Raw genomic sequence first — 11,068 nt, 5'->3', positions numbered from 1 at the left:
CTACCATGCTACAATCACTTTTTCCTAGGGGATCCTTTGTGTAAGAATGTTAATTAATCCTGTCTGATTACACAATACCACATTTAAAACAGCCTGCCCCTTGGTTGGTTCCTCAACATAGTACTCTAAGAAGCCATGCCAAATACGCTCTATGAACTCATTCCCAATGCTACACTTGCCAATTTGAATTTTGTTTACTCTACATCATAAGTAAAATTACCCATAATAGCATGTGTTACTTTATCCAATATCACTTCAGTAATGATGTCCTATGATTTTTCTCCCTTCAGCTGCTAAACCATCAGTCAAATCACCAACCCCTGAAATGCCTCATCAAAGGTTTAAAAAATCCATCCGATTTGTTCACTCATTTTGGAGGAATTCAGGAATGGGGTTAAGTATATTTGAGCATGTACATCCATTCAATTACACCATGACTGGCCTTAATTCCATTCACCCACTTGGGCTCTATATCTGTCGATACTCTTTCAGACACAATTCTATTGAGCTCAGACTTGAAAATGTTAATTGACAAATTTTAAAGGGAAATACAATCAATACTAATTAATTTCTTAAAGATTTTCTTCCTCTCTAAATGCTTTCTCATTAATACTCTTCAGATTTCTTACCTATCTCCATATTTGCTCACAACTTTCTGCTTGGATTGTGCCTATACTGGTCCAGCTTGTTACAGTTGCTGCCTGACCTCTTTATCTTTCCTGTATTTTTAGTTGCATGGCAACACTGCCTGGCAAAATAACAGTTAAAATTTCCCTGCTGTTTACTACTGCAATAGATAAATAAATTCTAAGTTCATCATAATAATTTGAGACAGTTTCTTGCATTGGCAAATATTGCTTCTTACCAGTCAGAAGTAATTTATTATTTCATCAAACATCCTAAAATCTGTAACTGTGATAATTTACTACTGAAAGTGAAACTTATAGCTATATATACATTTGCTGCATTTTAGGAAACCATAGATGGAGGAAACAACATTGCTCCCTGATGATATTACAAATGCCCTTACACTAAATTACTTTTTAAATGAATTTATAATTGCAAAATGTGAAATTAATATAGTACATAGACAATTTTAAATTAGGCTCTTATTAGCATATTTGTTTTGTTCGTTAATTTATATATTTAACGAAGTATGTAACTTAAGCAGTATTTACATTTTAAACAACACATTTGAAAATCGCAGGAGCGATTTATCTTTGCACCTTAGGAAAATGTCAATTGCGATTGTTTTAAAACAACAGATTCAATGCCAATTGTGTACGCCATCAAATAAAGTTAATAAATGATGCGTTTCATTGGAGCACTTAATTCCCATATTAGGCATGGGGACTCTTGCTAGTGATGAGCTGAACTCCGGGTCATCCAATTTTTTTCCTCTCTTTGCCTCCTGTAACTGGGTGGGCTCCATGTAAACTCTTGTCACAAAAGGACATTGCAGCATGAGTAGTGTTTATCGTTGCTTTTAAGCACAAGAAGTTGCTTTGATGTTATTAAACACTTTGCCAGAAACTATGCACCATCGCTCTATAACACCTTGTATGTGATACTGTTCCGACCAGAGTGGGTAACCGTTGCCTTTGCCGCTTGCCCTTGTCCCCGAGCAGTCCGAGTGACGTCGGCGTGTTGCTCAGGCTGGGTTGGTTTGTGGGGTGTCGGCTGCTTTAACTGACTCTTTCTCCTTCTCTAATGTGTACGTATGGAGTTTCACTTAGCAACCGGACAGACGGTTTTTTTTTACCACAATCACTCGGCGCTACACAATCACCATCTACTGCCGTGGCCAACACAAAGCCGCTCCCATACGGTGGCGTGTGTGTGATTGTGCCAGGAGAAGCGCCTGGCGTTTAATGTAGTTTTACATAGAAAGTTATGCATTATGTTGCTGGATCAACAGCGGCCGAGTTTGGAGCAGTTTGCTGCGGCTTTGTGCTGTGTCTCCGGATGTTGGTGATTCTCCCCCTGCAGCTTGGGAGTTGCGGGAAGGAGCAGCTGAAGATTTTTTCCTCCCTTCTCTCTCTCTCTCTCTCTCTGTCTGTCTGTCTGAGCGGCCATGTTAACGAGGAAACCGTGTGCTGCTGCTGTCTATCCAACCGGTAAGGAGTAAGCGAGGGGAAAGAGCCAACACCCCGCCGCACCGTGAACCACGGCCACACTCTGCATTTCGATCCAATTCTATTCCCAATCGCCGCCCCAAGCCTTGGCTTCTGGGATGAGTCTGTAATGGTTTAACTCCCGGTGCTTGCCCATTGGGGTTGGGGTTGGAAATGAGAAGGAACTTCCGACTAGTTCGAAGTGTGCTCGCCCTCGTGGAATGAGGACAAGAGCTCGCCAAGCACCACCTCACTTCGGTGGCCTTTGGAAGTCATGAATGTGGAACAGAATAGAGGGAGTGAGGGACGGGCTCCCAGTTATCCCTCAGGCATGGGTGGTGGAGGGAGAGCGAATGGGATGATGTAAGGCGCGTTGACTTCCGAGCGCTTGATGAGGTTTGTGTGTGTGTTTTATTTAATGGCGCGTTGTTTCGTTGTAATTGTTGTGGAGAATGGTTCATTTGGGACTTCTAAGGCTTTGTGCCCAGCGACCTTTTGACGTTGTTTGAACGTGTGTGACAGGTAGGGCGGCCGACAGCTCGGCGTTGCAGCCGGATTACAGGACGGGGACTGACTGCTCGGATACCCGGAAAGGCGGAGGAGGATCCCGGCTGGGCGATCCGCCATCGCCCCTCGGATTACCGCCGTTGAAGAGTCACACGGTAAAGAGAGACATTCCGCCCAATTCAGATGGTGTATTATAGGTACAAATTACCAGAGCAACCGCTTCGGGATTAACTAAACCCGCACAAAGAAAAGAAAATCTGCCATGGTAACCGCGGCGTGTAACATGTTGAATTGCAGACTCAACAGTAGTTGCAACAATTAACATGAAAAAGGATTAACGTTTTCCTTGAGTTCAGACAGTGAAAAGACATGTGAATTGAAATCCATTTCACCCCACACTTTATTTCCACGTTTAATTTTCAAGAATAAACCTTTTGTGAGTTTGGTGATCTACCAGCGCGTTTTCCATAGACATTTTCCACAGATTGAAATGATTTCATAATTGCAGCTCCTGCCTTTCCTCGTTTCACGATTGATTACAGTATTTTACAGCAAGAGCTGAAACATTCAAAGCTATTGATAAGATTAGTAGAGCGACCAGCAAAAGCAGTTTAGATAAAGTTTTAGTTTGGTGGGGAGGCCATAAGTGAATTACTCTTCCCTCTCCCTTGGAAACACGGTACGGGATTAGGCAGTGATCTTGCAGTTTAAACTGCAGCCGATCCGGTGTATGTTCTTGATACAAACCGGTTTGTATGTGGTGTGTGTGTTGGAAGGCCCTGGGCTTCCTTCACTCGTCTGACAGATCAGAGGCGTATGGATTGGGGGTGGGGAGCAGCCTTTTTGGGACTTGGTTGAAATGCAGCTTTGTTGCAATTCCCAGTCATTTTCGCCGGTTTTCAAACACAAACACATCACCGTTTAACGAATGGCCGCTGCGAGCAAGCGTGAACCTTTCTCCAGCGAGCGTAGGGACGTCGTGTTTTAGAAAATGGTTATTTTTGTTCATGCTTGCTTGCTTGCATAAAACTCGCCCATACCCACTGAATAATTTCTGTGCAATCGATATGAACGTGGCCGTGGAGGGCAGAGGGGATGGACACTGATCCTCCTGCAACATGAGTCTGGACTAAGCGACCTAACAAGAAATGTTTATCCTTTTGGATGCCAAGGAAGTCCGATACCTCAGTGCTTGTAAATGAGACAGTGACTGTAAAATATACACCGTTCAGAAACAATCAAATTAAAACAAAATGTATTGGACTGGAGTTGTATGCCAGGATCAGAGGTCTTAAGTAGCTGGAGTCGAGGGTAACATGTTAGATTTTTTTTGTACAATATTGTACAGGCATGATAAATAATTCACTATTACCAGGAATTATGTTTCACTTGCGAAGTAGGACTTGATCCAGGAGATGGATGTGCAGCAGGAGAGAGAAGTTATTGAAGTCGATCATTAAAGCATTAATTTGATATTTTTACCAGTGGACATTTTAGCACAATGGCATGCTGATCTTTAAATTTTGAATTTGCTGCATTGGTTTACTTAAGATTAAGAACTTGTGATAGATTTGGTCTGTCTTCTCATCCCTACTTCTACCCCATTGACAAGAAGAACATTGATAGCCCAAATTGTTAGATTGTCTTGTATATTTTGTTGATGTATTTTAATTGTGACACAATCATCACAAGTGATGTTGTGGAAACATGAAGGATGCCTGGCAAGAGGTGGGAACAACTGAGACGATCTTGAGGGAGGGTAGAGTCCTCTTCAAAACGAAAACAAAGGGAAAGTACAGTTGCTTTGCTTCTGAGGTAGGAGAATATCAGAGCTTGAGTCAGAGAGAAGATAAGTCAAATCTGAAGAAATGGTTGTCAACAATGTGAGAAAAAATGTGGTAAGAATTGGGTAGTTGACCTCATTTGCTGAATCTGAAAGTGTTAGCAGCGTGTCATATAGGTTGTGCATGATACCATGAGTACTTGGGAGGCAGACACCATGGAATGAACAGACTCTCTTAACTGATCATTGCTGCGTTAGTTTAAACAAAAACATCACCATGTAAGATTCCATCTAAAGTGGTAATACATTTTTAAACCTGCATAAAATATTAGAAACAAAATACAGAAAACACTTGGGTCAGGCAGCATCTGGGGAAAAAGAAACGGTTATCGTTCCGGGTCAACAACCCTTTGTCATAATACACAATGTTAGTAGCTGTGAATTTAAGATTATAACCTATGGGCGGGGGGGGGGGGGGGGGGGGGGTGGAGGGGGTGGGGGGTGGTGGGAGGTGGAATAAAGCTTCATGGGACATCAAACTTGCACATGTCACTTTTCTGATATGAATTATATGCCTCATGTCCACCTTCTATTGGCTGCTTGTATAAAAGCAGCTTTGCCAAGGACAAAATTATAGTTTTGATTTGCATAGCTTCCCATCATAGGATTTTGTATTACAGACTATATATTTATTTTATCAGCTTGGATGGTGTGCTTTTTTTCACTTAAGATGCTTGAGATAACATTTACAAACAGTTAAGATGCTGAACAACCCATTTGATGAGAGCACCTAATATCTTTAGAAGTAAAATAGTACTTTTTTTTAATGTATCTATCTTGCAACCTGTAAAAAGACTTTCCACAAATCAGTCTTTTAGCTGTTTCTAGTAATTGTTTAAGAAGTGTCTTTACAATTTTTAAATGTCAGGAATCAAATGCTGAGACCTCACTGTCTAGGTTTAGCACAAGTACTAAGCAGCCCAGTTTGGTGCTGTAAATTTTCTCCTCAGCAACTGAAGTGAAAAGTCAGCATTTCTCCATTGCTAAATGTGTCTGCCACACACTTTAAGCTAAGAATGTGTCAAAATAGATTATATTACCAAAATAGAAGAGCAAGGCTATATGTTCATCTTTTCTGGGCTCTGATATTTAATCTGTCTATCTTCCCTGGAAAGGTTTGTGTGGTACTTAATTCTAGGTGCGATTGCAGTAATTAAAGTTTGCACTGATCTATCTGGGTATTATGGTAGGCTTGCATTTTTTTTTTACTTTTATTTTGGAGTAAACTTTACTTGTGAGATTTTCAAATGCTAATAGTAGGAAGATTGCTTACTCTTAATAGGCGTGCATTTTAATGAAGTGATATTGGGCAGTTCTTCTGGTACGTTTCAGTCCTTTGTCAGTTTGGTTAGTTTGAATAAAAGCAACTATTAGCACATTGCTTGCCTGTTATGTAATATCATATTGTGGGAAAATATTCACATTCTTCCCACTAGTGTAAACTATGTGCAGATTAATATCCAGTATTTTGCCAAATAATTTTCCAGTAATGTTTAAAGTTACATTCTTTTGCTGTAAACATTAATTTCAAAGGAAAGTGTTTTCAAGGCGAGTGCAATTGCTGTGGAGTTTCATGCTGGTCTGCTTGCAAATGTGGATTTGTTGTGGTTTTAAATCATTTCCTTTATCTTAGAACTCCAATATTAGATCTAAATAATTTTGTTTTAGATATGTTGGCAGGGTGGTAAAATTGCCCATTATAAATGTATTAGAAATTGGAGCAGGAGAAAGTCATTTGGCTAATTTAACCTGTTTCATTAAAAAAAACATGGCTAATCTTTTGCATCAGCTCCTCCCCACACCATCTTGATATTTCTTAATCTATGTAGTATCCAAAAATCTATCAATTTTCATCTTGATTATCTTTGACCACTGAATATCTACCCCTCTGGAATAGAGGATTCTGAGGATCCTCATCTTAATATTAAATGTTCTATCCCTTAGTTGAAAACTAACTGTGAGTTCTGAATTCTGCAATAAGGAGAAAATTCTTCCCCACATCTGCTCTATCAAGCCCCCTTAAAGAAATGAGAGCTTATCAAGTCTAGGATAATATATGTCTAGTTTGCTCAATTTCTCCTCATGGGAATCTGTCTGGTGAAGCTGTGTTGTTCTCCCTCTGGATACATTCTTCCTCCGGCAAGGAAACACAAATTCTACACTGTACTCCAGCTGTGGTCTTCTAATATTTCTGCAAAAAATTGTACTGCAATTATACAGGGCCATAGACAGGTTTCAATGAGAGGAGCAGATAGAGTAGAATGTGAAGTTGCTCATAAACTTGTATTCTAGACCTTTTCTAACAAAAGTTTTTCTTAATTGTTTGTACCTGAATGTTAACCTTCAGAATCAGGTTTATTATCACTGACATATGTCGTGAAATTTGTGTTTTTGTGGCAGCAGTTCAGTGTAAGACATAAATACAAAAAAATTATTATAAGTTACAAAAATAAATAGTGCAAAAGAGGAAGGAAAATCCAGGTTTCTGAATACCAATGATTCTCAGTTCTCTTATTTTAAAATGTCTTGCCTTTGTTTTTCCTACCAATATGGAAAACTTTACATTTTTATCCATATTTTCTCTGATCCAGAGTGGAGACTCGAGACAGCAAATGCTGCAATCTGGAGCAATAAGCAAGAAGCTGGAGGAACTCAGTGGGTTAAGCAGCGTCTGTGGAGGGAAATGGACTTTCAACGTTTTGTGTTGAGACCTTTCATCAGTCTAGATGAAAGGTCTCAACCTGAAACATCAACTGTCCATTTCCATCCACTAATGCTGCCTGACCCATTGAGTTCCTCCAGTTGCTTGTTTGTTGCTCTTATCTGATCCACTTTTACCCACTCACTCAAACCCATCTATATACCTTTTGCAGCTTTTTTAAAATCTCCTTGGTCACTTTCCTTAATTCAATAAAGGTAGCAAACTTGATATTTGATCCAAATTGTCAATAGAAATTGTAAATAGCTGAGGCCCAAGCTCTGATCCTTGTGGTACACTTGTTGCAGCTGGCAATGTTGCAAGTTACATTTTTTCTCTTGTTTTTCTCCTGCCTGTTAACCGATGTGCAGCCTGCACTATGTTTTGCCCTCAACCCCATGAGCCCTAACGTTTTCTAGAAGTCCAAATACATTGAATGCAGCAAAGCCATCTCCAACAATTGCAAGCCTAATCACCAGCCCTTGGTGCTGAGTGGCATTACCGTTCCTGAGATCCATCATCATCATCAACATTCTCGGGGTTATCACTGAACCCGCCACATAAATCCCGTGGATAAGGAGCAGGTGAGAGGCTGGGTTGCCACTGACTTGCTGCTGGATAGGCTTTTTATAACCCACAATCAACCAGTTTGAAGTTTTTAGAATATTCTGCTTGTCCAGATCAGTTTGCCAACAGCACTCGTGAAACTTAACACCATCCAGGAGAAAGCAGCCCACTTTATTGCCACCCATCTAACCACCATCTGTTGTTCACTCCTTCCATCACTGGTGTGTGTGTCAAGGCTACTTCAACAGCACCCCCCAAATCTACATCCTCTACCACCAAGTATGATGGGGGCATTAGGTATCTGGGAGCACAACCACCTCCTCCCAAGTCGTGCACAATCTTGACCTGGAAGTAAATAGCTTATATTTTCTAGTCTCTTGATCTAAATCCTGGAGCTCCCCACCCAACAACACTGAGAGCACCTTCACTAAAAGGATTGCAGCAGTTCAAGAAAGTGGCTCACCCCCAGCTTCTCGAAGAGAATTGGGGATGGGCAATAAATACCGGTCACTTTATGCCATAAATGAATTTAAAGAAAAGATGCAAACATTTTCTCCACTTGTGTTGGGCTAACCACCCTATGGTTCCCTTCGTAGGGGATTACGTGGTTCCCACAGATTGGAAAGGCAACTATGCTAAAGTGTGGGAAATACTGGAAGATGAAAATGAATGTGCCACAAGGATCAAGTGATTTGTTGCCTTTTAGACCCATTAATTTCTCCAGTGCTATATCTCTACCATACAAATTTCAATTTATGAAGTGTGCTATTTAACCACCAACTCTTCCATTCCATTTATAAGTTTTTTTTTTCTTGTTGCTGCTGAGCTGACATCTGGTCCTGAATGAGTTGTATCTTCCTGCAACTGAATCTTGGGAAGGCCAATATTATTGTCTTTGATCCCTGAACTTTGCTTCTTGGCCATCAACCCCATCATCCCCTTTCCCAGTCACTCGAAGGCTTGACTTTTCACAACGTGATCTCACTTGCTCCATGAAATGAGCTTCCAGCCACATCTGCAGCAATACCAAGATTACTTGTTTTCACCAAGGATGCTGGTTCTACCTCTGTCTCAGTTCAATACTTTTCATAAGCCAAACAGTTAAAATACTGCCCATTTCCAGCTTCTAGCATGTTCTATTCACTTACAGTCTCTTGCATATAGATCTATGTTGGTTCTTAACTGGCAATGTTCTGTTTTTAAATATTTGTCAGTTCCAGCACAGTGTGAGGAACACCATCATGAGGAAGTGGAGGGATGGTTCAGTAAGTTTGCAGATGACACGAAGGTTGAAAGTATTGCGGATAATGTAGAAGGTTGTTGTAGGTTACAACAGGATATAGACAGGATGCAGAGTTGGGCTGAGAAGTGGCAGATGGAGTTCAATGTGGAAAAGTGTGAAATGATACACTTTGGAAGAATGAACTTGAAGGCTGAATACAAGGTTAATGGCAGGATCCTTAGCAGTGTGGAGGAAAATGGGATCTTGGGGGTCCAAGTCCATGGATCCCTCAAAGTGGCCATGCAAGTTGATAGGGTGGTTGAGAAGGCATATGGTGTGCTGGCCTTCATTAGTCGGGGGATTGAGTTCAAGAGCCGCAAGGTAATATTGCAGCTCTATAAAACTCTGGTTAGACCACACTTAAAGCGTTGTTCTGGTCGGTTTATTATAGGAAGGATGTGGAAGCTTTAGTGAGGGTGCAGAGGAGCTTTACCAGAGTGCTGCATGGATTAGAGAACATGTCTTATGAGGGAAAAGTTGATTGAGCTGGGGCTTTTCTCTTTGGAGCGATGCAGGATGAGAGGTGACTTAATAGAGGTGATTAAGATTGAGGGGCATAGATAGAGTGGACAACCAGCACCTTTTCCCCAGGGTGGCAGTGGCCAATAACAGAGGACATCAGTTTAAGGTCAGAGGAGGAAAGTTTAGGGGAGATGTCAGTGGTTGGTTTTTTACACAGAGTGGTGGGTGCCAGAATGCACTGCTGGGGGTAGTGGTAGAGGCTGATACAATCGGGACATTTAAGAGACTCCTAGATAGGCACATGAATGTAAGAAAAATGGGGTTATGGGCTGTGAAGGAGGGAAGGGTTAAATTGATCATGGGATAGGATTATATAGGTTGGCACAACATTGTGGGCTGAAGGGCCCATACTGTGTTTTATTTCACTTTGTTCTATGTTCAGTTTGCATCAAAAGGAATATTTAGCCATTTGTCTAAGAATGAATTTCAGTTAGGATAGAGATAGCAGGGTTTCACTTCTCTGTTAGTATAATGTCAAAACTGTAGAGATATTCCAATCATAGGAATCCAAGATGGACAAAGTCACATGGGGGGGGGGGGAAGAAGGTATATGGTGAATATAATAGTGTTTATACAGTAACTTCCACAACCTTGCATTGTCCCATAGCAGTTTAAATTTGGAAGGCAGTTCATTGTAGAAATTTGCAATGAATAGAGCCAATGTGGTAATGACTAGAAATGTGGTGGTGATAATAACAAAATAGGCCTGGGTACTGGAGATGGCTCCCTACTCTTCAAAATATTCCCTGGGTTCTTTTACATCCACCTGGTCGAGAGGAAGTCCTTGGTTTCACATCTGAAAATGGCGCTCCTTACAATTGGGACTTGAACCCATAATTTTCTGACTTGAAGATTGGAATGCTCCCCCCCAGACGGATTGCCAAGTCTTACTACTATTCATTCTTTGCTACAACTTTCTGTTTACAAACATTTATACATTGAATTAAGTATTATGTCACTTTAGCTCTAATTTTTGATCAGAAGGTTCATTTCTTGAAATAATTAAATGCTTTTCTAGTTGAGTCCCATGTAGTATTTATGCCCAGACAGTTTTCTTATTTAGCAACTGGTGTATTTTAAATTGAAGAACGGGTTCATAGAAATGCTTGTGAACCTTTCTTTGAGTAATCCCTGCTGAATCAGATGTGTTCTTGAAGATGTTGCACTTTGGTAGAAAAAATACAAAGGCAGAGTTTTAGAAATGAAAGATTAAAAGGCGTCCATTGTATAAAAATCACTGTAAGCAATTAGGAAGGCAGGTAGTGTGTAGGTCATTATTGCAAGAGGATTTGAGTACAAGAGCTGAGATGTTTCGCTCCAATTATATTTGACCCTAGTGAGACTGCATCTGGATATTGTAGGGTATACTTAAAATGGAGCATGTACAACAAAAATGTTCAACAGGTTGATTCCTGGAATGGCAGGTTTGATTATACAAATTAGGCCTATGTTCCAGTGTGTATTTGGAAGAATGAGAGATGATCTCATTGAAATGTTCAGAGTTCTTAGGGTTGTTTAGAACCACTAGTCAGATT

The 11,068-nt window shown here is 40.6% G+C and overlaps 1 protein-coding gene across 3 annotated transcripts in view; it reads left to right on the top strand.

The window, feature by feature from the left end:
* Window positions 1-977: 977 nt before the first annotated feature.
* LOC127578505 (dual specificity tyrosine-phosphorylation-regulated kinase 2-like) overlaps window positions 978-11,068 on the top strand; it is a 140,638-nt gene continuing 130,547 nt past the window's right edge. For 2 of the 3 annotated variants that reach the window (XM_052030635.1, XM_052030633.1), the window contains exons 1-2: window positions 1,723-2,117; window positions 2,637-2,776. In XM_052030635.1, the coding sequence (XP_051886595.1) occupies window positions 2,075-2,117; window positions 2,637-2,776 (183 nt within the window). In that variant the 5' untranslated portion in view covers window positions 1,723-2,074. The other variant, XM_052030634.1, reaches the window with a different exon arrangement.

Source organism: Pristis pectinata, chromosome 15 (genome assembly GCF_009764475.1).
Source record: "Pristis pectinata isolate sPriPec2 chromosome 15, sPriPec2.1.pri, whole genome shotgun sequence".
Classification (NCBI taxonomy): Eukaryota; Metazoa; Chordata; class Chondrichthyes; order Rhinopristiformes; family Pristidae; genus Pristis; species Pristis pectinata.
The sequence above is the reverse complement of the archived record's forward strand: the minus strand, read 5'-3'. Positions and strand labels throughout refer to the sequence as shown.